Source organism: Paramisgurnus dabryanus, chromosome 6 (genome assembly GCF_030506205.2).
Source record: "Paramisgurnus dabryanus chromosome 6, PD_genome_1.1, whole genome shotgun sequence".
In the NCBI taxonomy this organism is placed as follows: domain Eukaryota; kingdom Metazoa; phylum Chordata; class Actinopteri; order Cypriniformes; family Cobitidae; genus Paramisgurnus; species Paramisgurnus dabryanus.
The window spans coordinates 23,920,785-23,945,257 of record NC_133342.1 but is presented as its reverse complement, the minus strand read 5'-3'; the positions used below and the strand labels follow the sequence as shown (position 1 = coordinate 23,945,257).

Below are 24,473 nucleotides of genomic sequence, written 5' to 3'. Positions count from 1 at the left end.
TGAAAAGCTCTGTGTCCCTGATTGGCCAGCTAATCTGTACGTTGTGATTGGCCTGAATACCTCTGATGTCAGCCAGAAATGTGACGCTCCTTACCATGTTTGAAAGATTTGCTCACAATGCAATGCTAACAGTAGTTAACTTACAGGCTGTGAATTAAATCAGGAGGAATTATGATAATGTCTGTCTTTACTACATCACCAATCCCAGGAAGTAAACTGTTGGCTACAATCTGTGTGTTTGTTGTAATCCAAGAAAAGAGATTTATGTTGTAAACGATCGTATCATTTACTTTGGGGTTTGTACCTTTTGCATATTGTTAACATGTACTAATACACAATTACACACTAAAGGAAATGTGAAAAACATGAATCGGATAATAGGTGCTCTTTAAAAATAATATATTGTGTCCAATTTAAAAGTTGTTTGTATACGTAGACATTTGAAAATAGCACATTTTAGGGTTGCAATGGCAAATCCTGCAACAGCGTGAAACTGTGGTATTTTTTGCTTTAGGTCATCATACCGCCAAAATCTCATAACACCCCATGCCTACTGGTCAAATGGTAATGGCCTGTGAGATACTTAAAAGAGTGAAACACACATGTACTTTAAAATGTTTTTATTATTATTATTTCAAATACCTATGCTTGGATTTTTTTCCTGAGAACAATAGATAGGCCTGACTGTAAGATCAATCAGATCTTTCATTAGAGTCATAAAAAAAATCATAATCAGATGTCTCAGGTAGCTTATGGCCAACAGCTACACAGCTGTTGCTTGGGTCAGTGCCATGTGATCCTTACAGTTCAGGTTTTGATTTCCTTTCTTTGCTGTAGAGGTACTGAGCACCTTGGCAAAGTCCACAGATCAAGTCCAAGTTTTGTTATCTCAGCTCTGGAAGGCCTGGTCCGGACAAATTTTCTTTGGCATGACAAAAAGTGCGTGTTGGAGAGCAGTCATAAGAAAGAGGCATGCCTTGCAACACGATAGGATAGGATATGTGAGGTTCCATCCGGAAGACGATGGCCTCCGCAAGTGTGTGTTGAATAATCGTCCTCATCCAGGCCTTGAGCTGTGGTGGGAAAGAGTCTTTTGAACTCATCTGAGAGAAGGCCAGTCAGATTTATGAGTCCAGGGCTGGATTAATGGTGTGGATAATACAAGATCTGAGAAGCATGTTGCTTAGTTGCTTTGACTTCTTTAAGATTTTGTGACTTCATTATTCTGCTGAATCCATTGTGAGTTATGACCATGGGAACAGTGTTAAGGCTTTAAACAAACAGGATTGGCAAAATTCTAACAGGCATGGTTATTTTAATGATGTCATGCAAATTAGTACAGATTGCACTGCATAATAAATCACCATGTCCTGAAATTAAAAGGAAATATATTTAAACTAAATTATAATTGTTGCTGCAGGAAAAACCTGGAGTTCACATGAGTCATGAAGAGGAGGTTTAATCAGATAATAGGCACTGTGGGAGGAGTATGGCAACCAAATAATTTGGTTGTTTTTCCCACTAGCTAGTATTGTCATTGGTGTCGAAAGCTAAGGGAAATCATTTTGTTTTTCAAGGGAAATGTCGCACATGTGCCTGTGTTGTAACCATAGACTGCAAAAATATGGACATAGTGTTTGTGACATCACCCATGCATAAGCTTTACTGAAGCCAAATTTTGGCGGAGCCTGCCGTTGCCATCTTGGTAGCACATCACTGGGTGTCATTCGCGGATAACCGAATATGGGGAAAGAGGTGGGACGTGGATGGAGCTGAGATGCCTGGTCTTAATATTATTTAAACAGATGAGTTACAAAAAAAATGTTGTCATGATGGGCAAAATTAGCTATGTAGACCAAAAAAACACTTTTTGTACAAGGCTGTAAACATTTATTTCTGTTTTAAAGTAGGGCATTTTAACACAGGGTCTATATGGGATTGACTCCCTTTTGAAGCCAGTCTCTGACAGTCTCTTTTTGCCTGTGTGACAAAATGCTATGGATGGATTTCTACCTTTCTCTCTAAACTTCTATGTTTTAGGTGAAATTGTTGTTCAGAGAGTCATGACACCCTGAATGAAACTTTGAGGACTCAATGAGGTGCAGTATAGTCTGATTTATCCCAACCCTGATCTTTTTAGGTCATAAGTATAGTTTCTTTATCTGCCTGTTCTCACCACTAAAGAAGAGACTCAGCAGTAGAACTTGGAAATATGCAAACCTTTTAGACATTTGGCAGGACATTGAATTTAAAGTCCCATACTGAACCACACTGTTTTTCTTTCCACAAAGCTTAAGTCTTTAAAAGCCAGCATGAGGTTTGGTAATGGTACTGCAACAGGTCCTGAATATCTGAGATTTTCTTCAAATGCTATTTTAATTTCCTATTCGGAGTGGGTTAATACAAAGACAGACATACTTGCGTAGGGCAGGGCGATATTGACCAAAATTCATATCTCGGTCATTGTGGGCTGATGGCGGTACGATAAATTAGGATATGTTACCTGTTTACTGTCAAACCTCATTTGAGATGTCACAATCACATTTAATAAAAAAGCATATGCTGAAAATTAAATTCAACAAGATTTTCCTGCCCAACGTGCAAGCTGGTTGGAAATCTTACGTCTGACCTCAGGGAACAACTTTTGTGGAAATAAGGAGGGTCATTTCAGATCATACCTATATAAACGGAATTGTCTTATCCCATATCCTACTCGGAAAAAATTACCAATTGTATTACCCGAACTCAATGTACCGCGCATCCCTGTGCTCATGGTATTTCCTGTAGCTCAACGGGTGAAAGTAAAACATTAGAAATGCCAAACTCAGGGGTTTAATTTCCATAAACTGCATGTACTGATAACATGTAAGGGCTTGAATGGCTTTAAATTAAAGTTTCTGCCAAATGCACAAATTTAAACGGGTACCCCATGCATCATTTTGCACTTTTTGTTTTACAAATTGGTTATTGTTTCATGTGCTAAGATTCCTGTTCACTTATGGAGATCATAAAATCCGTTAAGAACATCTTAAAAGATTCCAGGCCAGCCTCTCTAAAGTCTTGCAAGTGTTTCAAAAGACTTAAGCTTTCATGCCAAAAAAAAGGATGATTACAGCAACCGCAGTGCATTTTTGATTAGTGAGATGCAGTAACACAAAGGCAGTCTTGAATGGAGAGGGATCCCTCTCTCATGTGGAGACAAAGTAAACATGTTCTTTGGTGTGGCATTTATGTAGATACCCAGCTTTACATAGTTCACTTCAAAACAGTTTCCTGATGACAACCAGCATCCGGAAGCATGTTGTGTTCGGTTTCAATTGCTAGACTTTGCTGGTGAACATTCCAAATGCCGGTCCACCAGAACACCGTTACAAACCAGAGCAAACCAACCCAAGCTGGTCTCTCAACAGCGCTCTTTGCTCTCAAATTACGTGGCTGTGGGGGTGAAGTCGCCTGTGTAATTGTCAGCTTCCAGTTACAACAGCAGCGAGGGGAATCAGGCATTTGTCATTCGGCGTGACGGGGAGAAGCGTGTGTTTGTGGAATGCACGGGGTACAGTGCACGTTCAGACGTGGTGACATGGAGCACAGAGAGCTTTGTCTATTACAGTCGTTTCCTGTAATGGGGAACAGTAGGGAGAACAGGAAGTCAGTAGGCAGTTATTTCCATTGTGCCCCAACTACCCTGATGAGGTCATTGCTTCCTTTAGGAGACCACGACTTGGCTGTTTAATAAGTAGCGTAATCCACAGTGGAAATGTGACATTATGTTATAATTACAGTTTTACAACTCTTTGTTGTTTTTTTGGTGGGTTTGTCAAAATAACTACTAATTAAAAGCATCTCTAAAAAGTGCTGAAACTGTCAGATGAAAGTAACTTATGTGGCACTTCTCATGTTACACTGTAATAAATGCTGGGTTGTTTTCAACTGAGTATTGGGTCAAAAGAGAATTAATCCAACCTGTTGGATTCTGTCAAATATAAATATTTTCTGGGTTAATTTAACCCAACGTGTTGTCCCTTTTTGACCCAACACTGGGTTGAAAATAAAGAATCGCTTTGCTGTTTTTCTTTTCATTTTCGTAAGGTAGGTAGGTTTACTGTTGTACCTTTTGGGGTACATTACTGTACCTTAAGCATCTATTGTGTACTTTTAAAGGAACAGTTAACTGTTTTTAACCCTTAACATTTACAGTTTTTCTCAGTCGCATTGGAGCATTTTTCAGATCAGAAATAATTTTTTTAAACACTTTGTTCAACCTCCACATAATCAAGTCATTAGTGCATAACATAAAAGCAAATTCTCATTGTTTTGGTTAAATGGCAAATGCTTTGGTACAATCATGCAGATTATTATTTGTCTGCTGTTTCCTACATTTTCAGTTGCTTATGTCATTTTCTGTTCAATTGTCTTACACCTTAAAACATTTAGGAATCAATTCATCGTACAAGTTTTGTCAAGCAAAATTGTTGACCTCTGTGTCATAATCTGTTACTGTAAGCATGTTTTCCAGAGGATTTTTTAAGATTTGTGAACTAAATTGATAAATTGTTGTCAGGTGAATCTTGAAATTCTGCGTGTACAGTGAACCTTTCTATTTTTGTAATTTTTTATTTGTTCTGTGTAAAATTCAAAATCACAATGTGTGTAATTTGTTTACAGAGAAAAAGTTGAAATTGTGAATTCATCCACAGTTTACCTCAGAAAATGCTGACACTTATTATTGTGTACACTTGTTATAGTAAAAACATGGCTAAACATTTTGACTGTGTGTGTTCATGAACAATGACACAAGGACTTTTCATTTTGATGGCATTGAGATGTTCACTGACATAAAAATTAACTAGGGATTTTGAACAAGTTACACGCTTTTGCAAGACATCCAAGATGTTGTGCAGTTTGTGCAAAATGTGCTCAGAAATACACTTAAAAATTTCAATGTGTTATATACCTATAAAGGTACAAAAATGAACCTTTAAGGTAGCCTGGTCCAACCAGACTCTCGTACATGCATTTCATATGTACAGAGAGTCTGGCCACGCTCCATTGCAAAGCGTTACTTCCGTTAAGGAGGGTCCATTGTTGAAGTTTAAAACTATTGGATCTGCCCAGAGTCACTCAGGATCTGCCAAAGCCAATCGCTAACGTGTGGTCGTGATGTATATCATGCAACGAAACCGTCCGGAAACAACAAGTCAGAATAATCAGACAAACAAAACTTAGCAAACCTGCTAACCTTCTTGCTCCGGCTTTAACTTCTGTATATTCGGCAGTTTTGCAACAACGGACCGAATAGCTTTCCTCACGTCTTTCTCCGCTGCCATTACTGAACTACAACTCAAACTGACGCACAACCTCAACGTCATCGTTCTTAGCCACCCCCATCTGTTCGCTGATTGGTCCTGCAGATTCTTGCAGGAGAAAACGAAACTCTATAGAGCAATCCCAGACGTACTGCTGAAGCGAAATGAAAATTAAGCGAAAGCACGTAGGAGGGCGGAGCCAGGCTACCTTTAAGGTAGGGATGCACCGAAATGAAAATTCTTGGCCAAAACCGGAAAAGAGGAAACTAAGGCCGAAAACTGAAACACCGAAAGAAATTATGCCAATTATAAGTACCATTTCATTTATGGCTATGACTGTGTACTAACTTTACTCAAATCAAGGCATGGCAATTGCATAAATTACAGATCGCGATTTCTGTTTGCGTCATCACAACATTTCGGACATATTGTTTAGGTGATAAAAGTCTTTCAGCTCTTTTGGGCCATTTTTGGCTGAAAATGTTCGGTGGCCAAATATTCATCCCTCCTTCAAGGGTACCACCCCAGCGAACGTTTTTTTATCTGACAGTGTAGATAGATAGATAGATAGATAGATAGATAGATAGATAGATAGATAGATAGATAGATAGATAGATAGATAGGACTTATTAACTTAAACATTACATTATCATTATAATTTTGCATATCATATATCACATGCTTAGGGAAATTATTTCCTATCACTGTAACATTTTTCATCGTGCAGGCTTAATACACTGTCTGCTAAATACATAAATGTCTAAAGTTTTGAAAAAAGATTGTCATTGACCACTTAACCTCATAATATTTAATCAAAAGCATTGACATTATTCAGCAGAAGCACTACTTTGGATATGCGAAACGACTTTCCTACATCCACATAAGCAGATGGAGGAAGACAGATTTGTAATATTTCATCCTGACTATCAAAGAGTACAGGAACTCTGTAGAAGTACTCCAATCTTTTTTGGATTAGCATGCTTCCATTTAGCCATGGTGTGCGTGCTCCAGTCTGCAGATTAGCTTTTGCTGTTTTGGAGATTAGATCAGCATATAGCACTAATAAGAATCTGTGCGTAATGAGCTTTTAGGCCAAATGCTTTGGCTGTTTTACATGTAGGAGAAGAAATGATCATGATCCCTCAGCCCTGGCACCTGACAGGCATGTACTGTACACTGTGTGCTGTGAGGTTTGTTGCTAAGTGAACTAGCCAATCATAATGTACAATTGAATCTGTTTGACTGGTTCTCAGTGAATCTTTAGCCAGGAAATCCATTTAAATTTATTTGCAGAGAAACTTGAATGTTCACAGGCATCTCCATGATCTTATGGAACAGCTTACTAAAAAGTTCAAACCAATTCCATTATTTGCTGAGTTTCTCGTATTTAATTTTCTCTGCTAATGCAAAAATGTGTATGCAGTGAGTGTACATGTGGTTAATTTGTGTAAGGGGCCCAGGATTGAGGGTGATGGGGCTTTAGACTGTTTCTCCAGATCCTCTCTGCTTTATGCATCACCAGCCAGTCTTTCCAAACTGGGGAGGGGATAGTATGAGAACAGGGCAGACTGGTTAGGAACATGAAATGCCTTTCCTTCGCCTCCTTTACTGTGGCAAAGCCTGGTTTGAACACCAGATGTTTGAATATTTCCTTTATGATGTTTTTGATTAAATATGAAGAATACTGGATGGATGAATATTTCTACAACAATATTTATGGTGACATGGTTACTTCACTTCTTTTAAATGTGATAATTAAAGAGTAGAAACTTCAAAGAAACCTGACCGTTTGACTTCTCCTCATGCTGTTAGCAATAAATGACAGAGAATACAATAAACAAGCAGAAAACACAAAACTGGATGCTCACGCCAGACTCCAACATGTTTTTTTTAGCAACACCTATCGCTTTGATACCTGATACTGCTTAAAATGGTGAACTTTTGAACAGAGTAGAATCCATGCAACCCAAACCGAAGATTTTTTGGATCTGCAGGGCAAATTCTTAGCAAAACTTTCCGCTTTTAATTTAGTGTTCGTGTTTGTTCAAATATTTCCCGACCACTTTTTCTAGTGGTTCAGTCGGTTCAACATGCACTGTAAAAATTGAAAAGTCAATTCCTATTTTAAGTAGGTTTTAATTGTGATAAGTTGACATATGTGTGGGACAACCTCACAAATTAACAGCAGTTTAATACAGGTTTTTTCTGTCCAACTCTGGTGGATTTTACCAGTTTAAGCTCCAAACACCAGCAGACCTTTAGATTTAACTATGCAAAAGTAGTTTTATATCAGCCTGAGTGAATTGTCCATGTGCTTGCTGGTAGTGTATGAGCACAGCTGCTCTTTAACGCATACGCACAGACGCTCCACAGCTCAACAATCTTGCATGAGAAGCTCTGAAGGCATTTTAATCAAAACAAGATGCCCCTCTGGAAGCTGGAAGGGGCACAGCTGAGACATTTGCGGGACCAGAGTCGATCAGAAACTACGGTTAGACTGACAGATGAGTCAAGCGCAGAGAGAGCCAGGTCTGTCAGCGACCTCTTTAAGCTACTCAAATCCAGCCTCTGTACATATAAAGAAAAGTCAAACTTGTTTCTGTTGTGCTGCCGTATACTGTAGTAGTTTCAGGTTAATTTACATGTGCTTAAAAGGTTTGACACTAAGTTTCACTGAATCACAGTGCAGCGGCTATGAGTCCTGAGGCCCGACACAAAAATGTTACAAGCTCCCTGTGTTGCATTTTGAGATCAGATTACTGTCTGCTGCCAGAGGTCAAGCTCTGTGTCAGTGTGGAGGAGACTCAAGACATCACTTTATGTTTCTCATAACTAAAGGAATGAATTTATGCTGTGATTAGAAAGCTAAGGTTCTGAAACTGGCAGGTAGTTAACGGGAAAAACTATTTTTCAGTGCATTGTGATATTTACGTCATAATAATACTGTATAGATGTTTTCATGCCATGACTCAACACACTGTAAACCCGGATAAGTTCTACTAACTCAAAAAAATTGAGGCAACTGATTGCCGCTATCTTTCTAAGTTTGCCAACTTAAAAGTTTTGAGTACTGACAACTTCAATTCAAATAAAAAAAATGTATTTATCTAAACTTAGATAAAGTCTTATATAAATTAAATTATATAATTTATGTAACTTAAATTGTAGTTTACTTAAATATTTTGTGGCATTGTTTTTCTTAAGTTTCCTGTAATCAAATATCTACATTTTACAACTTAACAGAACACTGTAAAACCCGACAAGTTCAGAGTACTCAAAATATTCATGTAAACTAACTACCATTTAATTTTGTTCACAAATCACAGAAACATGTGACTCATGAAAATTTGATACCAGTGAAAGTGTGTTGAGACTGAGCTCAGTGCTGAGTTTCACATAGGTATTATTTATATGATAAAGCAACACATTATTGAGTGTTTGTTTAGGTGATTTCAAATGTCAACATTGGCTTTCAGAGATCATGCACCCCGCCTTTAAAGATATTAAGGTTGTATTTTCACTGACTGTTGTTTACACTATGTAGCAGTGGCGGCTCGTGACTGCTCTTCCGAGGGGCGCAAATTCAAAATATGTGTTTGTTACGTCATGTGAACCTTGTGCATCACGTGTCTGGCGAGTGATCCTATGTGCATCACACGTCTTGTCAAAATAAGTGCCTGCTGCACACGCGTCAAAACCGTTTTTATGATAAAAGAGACGCTCACGTTCACAATATACACGCAAGATGCTCCCTTAAAGGAGCATTGCACTCGTAGAAACATTAATCTTTATTGAAAGTGTGTCATATTTGTAGTCGAAATGTAACATACATTTAGAATTTGGTGCCTATTTGACCGAGAAAAGGGGTGTTTGTAGTCTCACTCCATCAACAAAGATATTGGACTTCCTTCTTTCAATGATGCAAAATGATGATTTTTACATCATTGAAAGAAGGAAGTGTAACACTGAAATCTGTATTTCTCCTGTCTCAGTGGCAACTAAGGAAATGATGCATGACCATTCAAAAACATGACTGGGGTTCTAACTATACAAAGCTTAATGCAAATGGGTGAAGTGTCCCTTTAACAGTAAACTCTGATTAAACATGAGATTATGCGAGTATCCGGCAAACACGAGCGTCTCTTTTATCATAAACCCTTTAGATGCCTCTGCAGTAGGCACTTATTTTGACAAGACGCGTGATGCACATAGGATCACTTAACGCGCACATATTTTGAAATTACGAACCACACACATTGATGGGCTACATACATGTTTTGACAAACTTCGCACCGTGCGCCCTCGAATAAAAAAGTCACCGGCCGCCACTGCTATGTAGGAGGATTTTACGTAGAAAACCGTGAAACATAAAAAAGCTAGCTTTTCGCAGACTGGCTCACACATAATTGAATCATGACCCATACGTCTATATAATATTGTACCATACAGTAGTATTTTAGGGGGGGCTTAAAGAAATATTATACATTTCACTGCAATGTAAATATGATGGATTATATAACAACATATTTGTAACTTTGATTGATGTGCCATATGCAGTTTTGAAATCCGCCCTGTGTTTTTAATGAGACAGCTGAAGCAGAATTTTAGTTTTGGCTAATAGTGATTCCCCTGATAGGAACTCTGCAGTCAACTGTGCAGTGAATAAACAACACGAGTGAGTGAGTCTGACCTCCCGTTCACCCTCACGCCAGACCCTTTGGAGTCTACTCAAAACATGGAAGCAGGCCCTAACTCCAAACATCTCATTTTCATCCTTCAAAAGGCAGAAGATCTGCGACTGAGATTATGGTTAAAGGGTCTTGTCTTAAGATAAGCACCGATCTCCATTAGACATATTTGAGAGCAATTACCCCAGGAACACTCCTGAGATGAAACAAGCCTTTCGTGATCAAATTTGTTACTGTGATCCCCCGGCATCTCCCCCCTTCAGTGCATTTTTCAGAAATGTGCATTTTTTCATTGTTTTCGAAAACGAGTTTAGTGCTGTGTCCTTGAGATCAAATGTGATTATTCAGGAGTATGCATGAATGAATGTCGTAAAGTTCAGCAGCAGGAAGCTTTTGTAACAGGAACATCTAATCAATCCCAGAGCTGACAGATGTACGATTATTTGTTTTTCGTGCTATGTAGCAGCATTGTTTATGATTATAGAGGTGTGCAAAATGTTTCTGGTGAAAAACATTTCTGCTTGACGTGGTTCAGAGGGCAGTGATTGACTGGATGCAGAACAGCTGAAGTGATGGATCTAAGATTTGAGAATTCACAGGAGCCGTTTCTTAAGTGAGCTATAAGGTGAAATGGCATTCCTCACATTCCTGTCTGTCATTATTCTGAATGTGCCAGTCTGTGGGCAAACTAAGTGAGACACTTGATCTGATATTGAGCATTTGCACTCGTTGTGGTGTTGATGAATTGCATGTTTTGAATTGCATACGTTTGTTTTATATGTATATGTTTCATATGCCTTGCAGAATCTGCAAAATGTTAGTACTGTCAAAATATGCATTTTTGTCAAATCAACATATATATTTTGTTACTTTAACTTAAAAAATGAAGTTAAACAATTTAAACTTGATTTAATAATTTATGTCAGCTTTTCACAAGTCAACACTGAAAATAATAGGTTGAATAAAATTGACTTGTGCTGTATGGTTTAAAAACACATTATTTTCAATATACCATACATTTTTGTAGCGCCAGATATCCTCCCTTCCTCAAGTAAAAAACTCGTTCGTCTGAAAACGGTGTGTCCCTGATTGGCCAGCTAATGTTGTGATTGAATACCTCTGACGTCAGCTGGAAATGTGACGCTTTTTACCATATTTGAAAGATTCGCCCAGGAAGTAAACTGCCTACAAGCCGTGTGTTTGTTGTAGTTCAAATAAGGAGATTAACATTGGAAACGATAACTAGCATCAACGTTTAGCTTGGAGTTTGTAGCTTTTGCATATCGTTAATATGTACTATTACACACCTACACACTAAAGGAAATGTAAAATTATGAATCGGATGATAGTTGCTCTTTAACTTCATGCTACATTTTTACAGTGTAGTTAAAAAATAAGAGGAGTTATATAAATTATTTATTTTTATTTGGTACTGCCCTGAATAAGCTCTTGATGTTTACCTATGATGTTTATATATGAAGAGCTCAGATGCAAATGCCGCTAAATGCAACCTCCGTCAAAAATAAGATAATGATATGTGACAAATGATATGTATATCAAACTCCCAGCCTCAGGCAATTCTGAAATACCGGTTTGTCGGCAGAATCCATTAAACGTGCACATTCGTCAAGGTGTTTTTTTCCTGGTTAAAGGAGGTTTACTGGATATATCAGGATGTAGACTGAATTTTTTTGTTTTTCAGAGTGACTTTTTAGAAGTGGTGATTTGGAATGTACGTAGAGGATTTTGCAGCGAAAGACCAAATTTGTTAAATATCAATGAAATAACTAAAGTGACATTTGTGAAAATAAGGCATTTTAAAGATACATTTAGAGCCAGGGGTGTGTAAACTTTTAAACAGGATAATCAGTGTCATTACTGGGTAACACGTAATTATCTATTGTAGTTTCTTATAGGCTTTACTAAATGAAAAATACGATCTTTATGATCTTTTGATGGTCTTGATGACAAAATTAGATTCCTGATATTTCTGTTTGGGAGCTGTGGAGCTACATTAGAGGCCTACTGGAGTAAATACATCCTGCATGGGGCTTTAAAGGCTTAAACAGACATAAGAAGGATTAGTTATCAAAGAAGATTTGATGTTGTAATTGCAGATTTACTGTTTCCTTAAGTTGTATTGGTACCTTGTACTCCATTATACTTAAAAATTATACTGAAAATGAGCTTGTTTTCGCCTCATTTCCAGATCTGAAACACTTCATTTTGTAATTTTGAAATTATCAGGCTAAGTAACATTATGTGCCATTTCAGTTTAAGCTTAAGTAGACATTTATCTCAAATGCCTTTTGTTATTTATGAAAAGGAGGACGATGAAATGCTGTACATGTCTCACTTTGGTTACAAACATGAGTTTATTGTTAAACTATTAGAAAGCTGGCCTCTTTTAAGTGTTGAAAGGGTTTTTGTCTGCATTCTTTGACTGCTGAACTCTTGTCAGAGTGTGTACTTTATCAGTGGATTAAATGACCATTTGGCATCTTGTCCCTATAGTAGTTTATGTCTGAGGTCCTCAGTATTCCTGCCTGGAATACCAATCCAGTCTTTTATGCCCTATAGACAAACTTCCCCTTTTCTCCTGAAAGGAGGAGAGAGGCCAGACCTGAATAAATCAAACAAACAGACCTGAGGTATTTCACATTTGCCAAGACTACCAGTGACTTGTAGGGAAACCAGTTGGAGTTTAAATTGGCATTACCATTTGAGTTTAGCTTCAAGTTTTATGTTATCACTTCATTTACATTATTGCAACCAGAACAGGCATGAACTATCTTAAAATAAATTCAATACTATTCGTGGTTCAAGTTAATTATGTCTCCTGTGGCACTCTGTGTGGTTTTGGGTTAAATTTGGCCTTTTTGCCAAAGTTCCTCCTTTAACCAGAGGTATTGGGGATTTAGGAGAATTGGAGCTAATAAAACTTGGAGCCCAGTTGGAAGTTTAACAAAATCCACTTTTTCTGAGAATGCATTACTGCAGGAACCTTGCAGATTCTTTATAGACATTTGAAGGCTAAACAATACAGTGGCTCCAAGAAAGTACTTGGATATGCTAACCACAATTGTTCAAATATCATTGCATACATGGCAAAATATCAAGTCATGTGGAATTGGCATATTTTTATTGTTTACTAACTTATCCATTTTAGCTGTAACCAACTGGTTCTATTCTTTATTGTTGTGAAGTCAGTTTCTGCACATTCACACATGTGGTTTAGTAGAATAACCACACTGGTCACGAACATGCTTTTTTTCTTTGAAATTTAACATTTCTGTTTTGAACAATAAGAACTAATAAATGTTTTATTGTGCAATGTAAGTTTGAAAAGTGTGCTTGTGCTGTCTTAAATTCTGCTTAACTTGATATTATGTTTTCTAACATAATGACATTCAAAAAAAAGGGACACACTATATTTGGGACCATGAAGATGAGATAAACATGCTGAGCAACATAAGCAGTCCAGACCACTAATCCATAAGTGGTCACTGGATTAGTACAGCAGACACTGGTGATGGTGTAAGACCAGTTGCAGGATTAGTGAATTGTTAATGCTCTGTTTAGCAGCCCGACACACTTGAGCATCATTGTATTTACACACTTTAATCAGTACCATATTTTCCGGACTATAAGTCACACTTTTTCATAGTTTGGAGGGTCTTGTAACTTATAGTCAGGTGCGACTTATACATCAAAATTATTTCATATGAACCAAGAGAACCCATTACCATCAACAGCCGCGAGAGTCCACTCTTTGCTGCTCCTGTATTTATGTAATTCAATGCATTCAGTGATGTGGAATGACTTCGGGACCTTTTTGAACTTGAATTGGCTTATCGTGTTAAAGGGGCCATGGCATGAAAATCTGACTATTTCCATGTTTAAGTGCTATGATTGGGTCCCCAGTGCTTCTATGAACCTAGAAAATGTGAAAAAGATCAACCCAGTAACTTAGTTTTGGTAAACCATTCTCTACAAGCACATGAGAAAATAGGTAGTTGAAATTTGCCTCTCCTTATGATACTTATTATAATAATACCGCCCCTTAATCTGCACTATCCAATTACAGCACTGCCATGTAGTGCAGAGAAAAGGAGAGAGAGAAAATAATTCACAGCACAATTGAGTTTCAATTGCAACAAACTGCTCATTTGCATATTAAAGGACACACCCAAAACGGCACATTTTCGCACACACCTACAAATTGGCAATTTTAATATGCTATAATAAATTATCTGTGGGGTATTTTGAGCTCAAACTTCACATATGTGCTCTGGGACATCAAAGATTTATTTGACATCTTAAAAACGACATCTGTCATAAAATTGCCTTTTGGGAATGTAGACAGGTCACGAAATGTATCTTCCCTACTGAAAAATCCAGCTAAGACCAGCATAAGCTGATAAACTGGTTTTAGCTGGACTCCCAGCTTGGTTTTAGCTGGTTTTGCTGGTGTAGCAACTAGCTGTGTTTTGGTCACTTTTTAGCTGGTTAGGCTGAAAGGCCAACTGACCCACCAGCTTGACCAGATTTTCCAGGCTGGGAGAACCAGCTTAAACCAGCTTCTGCCACTTAAACCAGCTAAAACCAGCTACCAGTTTATGCTGGTCTTAGCTGGATTTTTTTGTAGGGTTGGAATCGATCCTTTTATGTTATGCAAGGCACAGGATAAAATTACTGATGCAGTTCTAAGGAAATATATTGCCAGATAATAAAACTATGCCAGAGAGATGTGCTGCTATATTTGCTTCAAAAGGTGGACATACCAAATAATATTAAAGTTAAAAGTGGATAAAAACAGTATGACTCACTTCATCTTATAAAGTGAGTGGTGGCTAAAATGACTAATGTAAGGATAAAGTTCTGACTCTTTCGCCCCACACACAGCTCTCTGACATGCTCTCAGCTCAATTTTGGGAGTTGTATGGGATTTATGCCCCCCATTTCATAAAAAAATTGTCTCCCACCTGCCAACCACCCCATCTTACTTCTGCTGTCCTTGAGTTTCCACACCTGCTACAAACAGGAGATAGTGGAGGACTGATGTTATATTAATAGCACAATAGGGGATTTTCCAGGGTGAACTGAGGAGCTGGTGTAGATCTCTCTGTACCAGCTAGAAACCATGTAAAATTAACTGCTGGTTTGAGCTGGATTTTCCAACAGGGCTGTTATGTCTTTAATAAAAAGTTACTCCTCCTACTGTTTGTTAGGTAAGAAGATGTATAGTGTTTTGTACTGGCTGTGGAAAAGAAATGAAGAAATGGTCTCCGATTGGCAAGTTTTTTTGTGAGGGCAGTAATCTAGTGTGCGAGTACGCTCGCACGGACACTTCCAGATCTTCGTCTTTAGTGGTGACATTAAAACATTATTGGCTTCTGCTACTTTTGCCAACCATAGTAGCACCCATAACATTATGGGCCTTTGGTTGCTCTAAGGACTAAGTTTGTGAATGTGGTAGCTGTTGCCATACAATCAAAGCTAAAAGTTTCGCTCAGCTTATTGCTTTCTGGCACATTGAGTTGTTTGGGGTTTTAGGCCTGGTTTCTGTTTCTTAGAACAAGCTGTATTTACTTCTTATGTTATTAAAAGCGAAGTTCTTGCTTCATTTCTCCCTGCCTCTTCTCCAATCAGAGGACTTGTTTTGCACATCTCTTGATGTTATAGAGATGTGATCTTAATAATGTTTGACTGGCAGATTTTTCACTGTGCCAGCCTGTTGGCTCTTAGTTTTTCATCTATGGAAGCATCACATATATGGGATATGATCAGTCTCTGCTGTTTCCTATTACTCGACACACAGCCCACTGCGAAGCTGTAGGAGACAAAAACATCTGTCAAAGGGAACAATGGGGTCATCGTGGCCATAAATTAATGGAAATAACAGACTTGTGGCTGGAGTTCTCCTGAACAAATGTATTGCGGTTAGACAGCTCACAGTTAAAGGGGTAGTTTATCATGAAATAAAAATCTGTCATTATTTTGTTTTCCTCATACACTTCCAACCACTTATAATTGTCCTACATGACATACAAAAGGCTGTGTTTATCCAAGAAAGTAGATGGTGATTTATAACTTTAAAAACAATAAAAAAAGACCTTAAACATTATAAAAGTCCATGCAACTTTTCATTATATTGAAAGCCTTTTACGCAAATACGTAACAATTTATGGAAAAGAGTTAGTCAGACATTTCTGCTTTGCATCTCCTTTGTGTTTCACAGAACAGAGAAAATCTAATTGGGTTGGAACGACAGTGGTGAGGATACGATGACAGAATTTTCATTTTTGGGTGTGCAGTCACTTTAAGCTTAAGCCAATACAATAATGGTAACCCTTGATACTCATCCAGTCAATATCATCCTAATGGTAAAAGGGAGACCAAATAAGGTCTGATACATTATATCTGGTCTTTCATAAACTGAGCCAAATCCCACAGCAAAAGAAAAGTCATGTAGCCTCTGTGAATATGACTTTTGCAGGCCGATCTTAACAACACTGTCAAGGGAGTTACATTTCCTAAATCTATAAAACACTTTGTATCTCACTTATTATTGTATGAAGCCAAACACTCTGCATGAGCACAGAGACAATCATTTAGGGAAATCGGAAATATTTTAAGAGGGAAACACTGATATTTGTTTAGATTATTTCAACAACTTGTCTAGTTTGCATAATGATGTTCTTAGTATGCTAAAGTGTGTTTTTCATTTTCTCACTGGCTCTCAAACCTTGTGTCTGCTTTTCTATTTTTCCTTTCCCAGATTCGGATCTTAGCATGCGAACAGTGAGCACGCCCAGTCCAGCTCTGATTCTGCCACCTCGTTCATCTTCAGCCGTTCTCAATGGCTCCTCTACGTCCTCCTCCGCCTTCAGCACAGAAACCATTGCCATGGTGCACACCCCACCCGCATCCCTCACCCACCCTCAAAGAGGCCTGCGGCAACCGAAGGACCAGCAGGGGGCGCCCATCGACATCCTCCCCGATCATGCCTTTCTGCAGATCTTTACCCACCTGCCCACCAATCAGCTGTGCCGGTGTGCCCGCGTGTGCCGTCGGTGGTACAACTTGGCGTGGGACCCTCGCTTGTGGAGGACTGTCCGGCTGACGGGTGATGTGCTACATGTGGACCGCGCGCTTCGGGTTCTGACTCGCAGACTCTGTCAGGATACCCCCAATGTTTGTCTCACCTTGGAGACGGTTGTGGTCAGTGGCTGTCGGAGACTGACGGATCGAGGACTGTACACAGTGGCACAGTCTTGTCCAGAACTTCGCCGTTTAGAGGTTGCTGGGTGTTACAACGTGTCGAATGAAGCCGTGTTTGAAGTGGTCTCACGATGCCCCAGTCTTGAGCACCTGGATGTTTCAGGTAATTTAGCTTGAGTCGTTTTGGAGAATTGGAGAGTGCTTTTTGTTGACATATTTTTTCTATTAAAACAGAAAGTTTGGGTAAAATCAGATAGACGCTCTTTTTAATAGCCAAATGCTTTAGGTACATTACAGCTATGAGAGAGGTTTTCTTTCAGGACCCATAATTACAAGAATTCAATTATTTTTTCATGTCCTTAAAATCAACCCTTGCAGTTTCAAAAAAAAAAAAAAAAAAAATACCATGAACAGCAAACACCTGACAATATGCAAAATTATGTAGGGCTGAGAGGTATTGACTAAAATTCGATCTTGGTAATTTTGGGATGAATGACGACATATTATATAAATCTCGGGATTCTGTAACAAATGTTTACATGCAAGTCAAAGTCTCATGCGAGATGTCAGAATCGCCTTTTTTTTAAAACAGCGTATGATAAAAATAAAATTGTCAAATTGGCTCTCCTCCCAGTTTGAAAATATAAAGCTGTATAACATGTGAGGCGGTTGAAAAGCTTACATCTGACCATAGTGTACATTTCTGGTCATATCAGACCACAGCTAAATAGACAGTATATAACCAAAACTCAATATACTGCCCAGCCCTAGACATAAATATTGACATAAATATCTCTAAGTAAGGGTGTCTAAGTAAGGGATAATGTATAGGCAGCAGGTTGTTATCGCAGAAATAAGAGCCAACAGTGTGATCAGACCACCAGACGCAATGCAGAGGGTCTTGTATCACACTGAAGGGGCTTATTTTACGGTTATGTACCTCATAAGTAAGGTAAGGAACATTAAATATTGATTTTAAATATTTTACTTTCTCATTTTTAATGAATGCAGAAATTTCGCGAGGAAAACCCGTTTACATTTGCTTTTAAGATAAGACAAGAGGTTAAGATGTCATGAACACATTATTTGGTTTAATAATTTGTAAATATAATGTCATAAATGTTATTAAAAGACATATTTATATTAAATTTGAATATTTAAATATTTAAATTATATTAAATTTGTGTAATATTAAACTGTACCAGTCAAAATTATTATGTTACCATAAGTGCTGGGAAAAGATTAATCGCGATTAATCGCATTCAAAATAAAAGAGATTTTTTTTGGCATAATATGTGTGTACTGAGTGTAATTATTATGTATATTTAACCACACACACACACATACATATAGTCATTTCAGATTTTTTAATTTATATATAATTTTTAAAAATTGATATAGAATATAGAATAGATAAAAATATACATAAATATACACATGTAAATGTTTCTTAAATACATACATGAATGTGTGCATCACGATTAATCTTTTCCCAGCACTATGTGTTATTAGTTTTAGGTGGTTGTAATCTGGGAATAACATACCTTGGAATGTCATGAGTGGCCAATCAGAATTAAGCATTTTAGAGTGCCGTGTAATAAAGAATTTTAACATTCACATTCTTTCAGCAGAACAAAACGAAAAAGACATCCCACAATTTCAATGAATATTGTTTAAATTCTTAACGTAACATTTTAGTAATGTAACGCTGTTGATTTACAAACCAACCTCTAAATGCCCCGAGAAGGATTATTATTAAACTGTATGAATTACTTCCTGACTCTGAGCCAACAGCTGGAGTGCTTCACCTGTTTTATTGTCCAGCACAGAAGACAGTTCCCTTTTTACTCTGAAATGTCCAGAACTTCCTCTTGGAAAAGCTGGAAAAGGTATTAATAGCTCCGGCATTCTGCCTGTCTTCTCTACACTTCCCAAAAGCAACATAAGCCCAGGCAAAACCAGGACCTCTGACTTTAAGATGCTTTGGGAAAATCTGCTACCTTAATTTAGAAAACGGTATTTTGTATAAAACAACTCGTTTACCTATTTTGTTCTTTAACATTTAAACCCTGTAAATGGACTTGAATATACTGTAATTATTTTTCCCAAATGCAACTTGTTTCAACAAGTTAATAGATTTAGTTGTGACATTTAAAAACATTGTTTTATACTGTTCTCTCTGCTTATGTTACAAATACATAGCAATACCATCTTAATTGTTAAATACAGGTTGAAGTCTCATAATTTAATCTTTATGAGATTAAGAGGTTATATTTTCACAGAATGTTCTTTACGTTATGTAAGATGATTTTTGTGGAAAACATTAAGTCATAAGAAATGACTTCAGCTGGGTTTTCACTCTCTGGGTCAAATATTGTCTTTTAAATGCATTACATTTCACAAAGGACCATATACAGTTTATTTAGCGAATGAGAATGTCTGAAAATAATAGTGCTTTTTCCTTCCCAAGTGTTTTATTTCCAGCTTCCTGCTCTGCACTTCCTGTTACAGCATATTGTTGTTTTCCCTGTGTGAGTGCAGAGGTCCAACTGGAGTTCCTCTGCTGTTGGGCTTGATTTGTACTCAGTTCTCAGTTTTCTTATTAATAGCCAAACACTGCAAAAGAAGGACGAATGTGTCTCAGATGGCATCATTGCTTTCTCAGATTTATGGTTGAACAGATCTAAAACGTAAACATTTGGTTTTTCGTTACACATGCATCTGTATTCATCGCAGAATCATGCAGAGTAAATTATACCGTCATAAAATACATATTTAAACAAACAGTCCATAAATAATGTCTGAGGCTGAGGTGTGTAATTTTTTTATATTTTAAATGCTCCCTTTTATCCGAGCTTAATACACACAGACGTTTGTGAGTAAAACTGGCTTTGCTTAGTAAATAAAACCTATTGCCAGTTGGCACGTATCTTTATTACAAACTGGAACATAATACATGCTTTATATCAAATAGTAAGAACATTTTTGTGCTTGCACTAAAAACAGTGCAGATAAAATCTGATCGGTAATATTCTGTGCTGGCTTTTTTCTGTCTTCGTAGGGTGCTCCAAGGTAACCTGCATAAGTCTAACTCGGGATGTGTCTGTGAAATTGTCCCCTCTTCATGGCCAGCAGATCTCCATTCGCTATCTTGACATGACGGACTGTTTCGCGTTAGAAGATGAAGGCTTGCACACCATTTCAGCCCACTGTACTCAGCTTACTCACCTGTACCTGCGCCGTTGTGTGCGCCTGACCGACGAGGGCCTACGTTTCTTGGTGATCTACTGCCCGTCCGTGCGTGAGCTCAGTGTCAGCGACTGCCGCTTCATCAGTGACTTTGGCCTGCGAGAGATCGCTAAGCTGGAGGGCCGCCTGCGTTACCTTAGCATAGCGCACTGCAGTCGTATCACCGACGTGGGTGTGCGCTACGTGGCTAAATACTGTGTCAGACTGCGTTACCTGAATGCTCGTGGCTGTGAGGGATTAACAGACCACGGCATTGAGCACCTTGCCAAAAACTGCCTCAAGTTAAAGTCATTGGACATTGGGAAGTGTCCCCTGGTGTCGGATGCAGGCCTTGAGCAGCTTGCGCTAAACTCTTTCAACCTGAAAAGACTGAGTCTGAAGTCGTGCGAAAGCATCACCGGGCGTGGGTTACAAGTGGTAGCAGCAAATTGCTTTGACCTTCAGCTGCTGAATGTTCAGGACTGTGACGTACCACTGGAGGCGCTGCACTTCGTCAAACGGCATTGTAAACGCTGCATCATTGAACACACCAATCCGGCCTTTTTTTGAGAGGTGGGCCGTGGAATTTGAGAAAAAAAATTTTTTTGACCTAAAGCAGTGCCTTCTTGGCTAAACAACCCTTAGCTGAGATTTCCACTGCTGCACCTTTGTATTTAATTTGCATGGTTGGGAGAAATCTTAAGACTTTTTTTTAAAACCATTTATTTATGATTTTATTCACTTTTTTGGAATACTTACTTTGCCTACATCAGATTGTATTACATTTAACATGTATAAAAGTGTGTATTGTCAAAGAAAATTTCAAGCTAATTAATTATTACGAACACAGCTGATGCTTTGAAACAGAAGTGCGTAGAGTATAACACGAAGCGATGGTAACCGAAATTTGCGATAACAATGGTCTACATTTCAGTTTTTGTATTGTTTACATTTGATATCTCTGTTATGAATGTTTAGCTTTGTATTTCATCATGTAAGACTGAGGTTTCAATCTTGGTTGTATTTCTGAGGAATATTGCCAAACAGTGCCATTGTCATTGCCACGTTTACCTTGTTAATAGTCAATGCTACTACCCTGCTGAAAAGACCAGCATATGTTTGTTATGGATGTTTATCTCCAGCATGTGATGCTGGTGTGCTGATATTCCCACCAGGGTTCTCAACTATATTAATCAGCAAAACATCACCAGTTATTGACCAGCTTCATCCAGCAGCACAAACCAGAAAAGGATTTCATGGAAATTCACTCTGGTCTTTTCAGCAGGGTTGTTTCAGGTGTTCATCAAAAGGAAGACCACAGCGTAATAAAGAGGTCTAAGCCATATTTAAAGAAATATATTGTTTACTGTCATGTAATTTGCTTGCTGTAGCTGTAATGTAACTGGCTCCATGAATGAGAAAACAGCAGTGTGTTATTTACTCCAGACTGGGGATGCGTCCAGAAGTAACATGAGGTTGACCACTGCGGAGGAGGCCTTCAACTGCCTGATGACAACAGACTGTAAAGATTACATTTCAATTGAGCTTTTTTCTTTTTTTAATAGTATGCTAGACCAGTGATGTGACAGAGCTGGTTTTCTTGATCAGAAAGGTTTTAACATCTTGTGTGGCATCTTCACAGACTGAATATAGTGATGCAAAAGGTACACAGGTGAGTGAAGAATATGTGTAATTTATAATGCAGCCTCTCTCACAACAATGTTATTTTTTAAGCTGTTATAGCCATTATTATTCGCTAACTGACACCTTGGCCAGTTGCTATAAAACACAGTGAGCTGGCTCGACATGAAGGGAGCTGTCATCATATTCGAGTCTGGCAGCGCAGGTCAAAGCAGCAAAGTCCAGATTAACATTACAGCACAGTCCAAAACAGCAGCATCTCAGAACAGAGATTGCCAGATTGTTTAGGAATCTTCCAATTTAGATATTTTATCATGTTTCTTTGTGTCTCTAACAAAGTGTAAGGATGTTCAGGATCCAAAAATAATGTAGGTCAGTCACTTGGTGTGTAAAGATAAGAATCATGAAGACTTATGTTTTTTGTTCCATGGATTTATAAAAAGCAAACAATGTCCTTTTTCAGAAAAATCTAAAATATTGGGGCAGTTTCCTGGACAGGGTTTATCCTAGTCCCAAACTAAGATGTATGTTTGAGCTGCCAATAATTTAAAAACAGTTAAAACAATATATCAGTGACACTTACACTTTGTCTCAGGATGCACACCATTTATGTTTTTTTATATGGTTTGTTTGTAAAAACTACCTAAATGTCCTAATATAACATTGGCCTAGTCCTGGATTAATCTAAACCCTGTCTGGGAAAATGCCATATTAAGTCATAACATAAACTATCAGATTGTAGAATGACAGTTGCAATCATTGAAAAAAGATGAAAGTGAGGAGGACATGCAAAACAAGTTACATCCATACTTGACATCAAAGCGAGGACAAAATACTGAGTAATTGTGACTTAAATTCACTCTATATTACAGAATAAAGGCTACACTATTTCAGTGCCATCTCAATACAGTTCATGATGTGATGTGGTTTAATAGTCACAAGACTCAGTTCTGGGTCTCTTGGTTAGGGCTGCAGATTCTCGCTTCTAAAACATTTCCGGAGGGGTTAAAAAAAACATTTCAGGTCTAAACAAATAACTAACTATGCAATAAAATCCATATAGGATGATATAAATACTGGTGTAATAGAACAATTGACGAACTCAACAAAACAGAAAACATTTGCTAAAAGGAAAACAGAGTTAAATTTTAAAATCTGATTGCATAGTTAAATCATTCAGATTATGCATTTCAAACCATTTACAAAAAGGAAGAATTGTTTGCTATGTATTAAGATATATTTCCTCACTCACTAATAGTAAAACTAGATTAGGAGTTTGGTCAAAGTTTAAGGTTTTATTGAATCTGTATTTTATTAAATAATTTGAGGAAGACATGGACTTTACCAAGAGGCTACTCTAGTTAATTTGAATGAAAAGGCAGAAGTGAAACAAAAAATAAATATTAAATTTTTTCAGAAACCAAAATAAAGCAAACATTCTTCCTGTGAGGTTTGAGCGCCATCTGTCGTGTCAACCTGCTAAATTCTTGAAAAAATTTAACCTGGGAAGAAATAGGTAAAAACACGTGCATACAAAAGAGTGTTTGCTTATTCATGTTTGAGATGATGTATGTTTTGAGATGTGCTTGTGTTACTCAACTGTCTTCTGCGGTATGGCTTCATCTTACACGTGTAAGTTATAAATTGCATTTATTCGTTTTTTAAAACCTCACTTTTCATGGAAAAATATTTTTGTAGTTGTCTAATTATTTACAAAAAACGTTAAAAATTTTAACTTGCTGTATTTTTCTTTTTTTCATTAAATATTCGGACGTTTTGAAACTAAGTATTTAAATTCGCATAAAACGTAGTCGATCAAAGGTTAACCTTAACCTTGTCTAACATTAAAAAATATCAGTCAACATCCGAATTTAAATAATTCAAATGTCCGAATATTTAATGGAAAAATTACAGGAAGAAATGGTTAATATTTTCCTTCCGTGGAAAGTGAGGTTTTAAAACTACGGCTAGTCTTTTGGGTATCAAGCCCGGCTAGCTCAGTCGGTAGAGCATGAGACTCTTAATCTCAGGGTCGTGGGTTCGAGCCCCACGTTGGGCGCAATGTTTTTTTTTTTTAAATCGTTTTTGATAAATCCCAACCTCGCATTATTTTCAATCAGGTATATATCCAACATGTATCAAACACATTTCCCTTTGATTGAAAGATAAACATAAAAAAACAGTTCACATTAAAAACAAGATATCTATAATTGTAGTAACCTTTCTTGTCCAATAGAGGGCGGCTGATAAACATCTAAATATAATCGAGCATTAAATGTTATTTGAATCAGTTTTTTATCAGTTTAATAATCTCAAAAGGATTTCATAATCAAGTCGGCTCAGTGTCTATGCAAGCTATCACCAAACAGGTTTGTGTTTAACTTCA

The 24,473-nt window shown here is 37.6% G+C and overlaps 1 protein-coding gene and 1 non-coding gene across 2 annotated transcripts in view; both read left to right on the top strand.

Moving 5' to 3' along the window:
- fbxl7 (F-box and leucine-rich repeat protein 7) overlaps positions 1 to 21,858 on the top strand; it is a 34,779-nt gene extending 12,921 nt beyond the window's left edge. Inside the window, exons 3-4 of the mRNA XM_065276212.2 lie at positions 16,776 to 17,381; positions 20,280 to 21,858. Of these exons, the coding sequence (XP_065132284.1) occupies positions 16,776 to 17,381; positions 20,280 to 21,016 (1,343 nt within the window). The 3' untranslated portion in view covers positions 21,017 to 21,858. The remainder of the gene's footprint in view (positions 1 to 16,775; positions 17,382 to 20,279) is intronic.
- A 2,215-nt stretch (positions 21,859 to 24,073) lies between these two features.
- Positions 24,074 to 24,146, top strand: trnak-cuu (transfer RNA lysine (anticodon CUU)). The gene has a single exon. It is a non-coding gene; the product is annotated as a tRNA-Lys (tRNA).
- Positions 24,147 to 24,473: the final 327 nt, after the last annotated feature.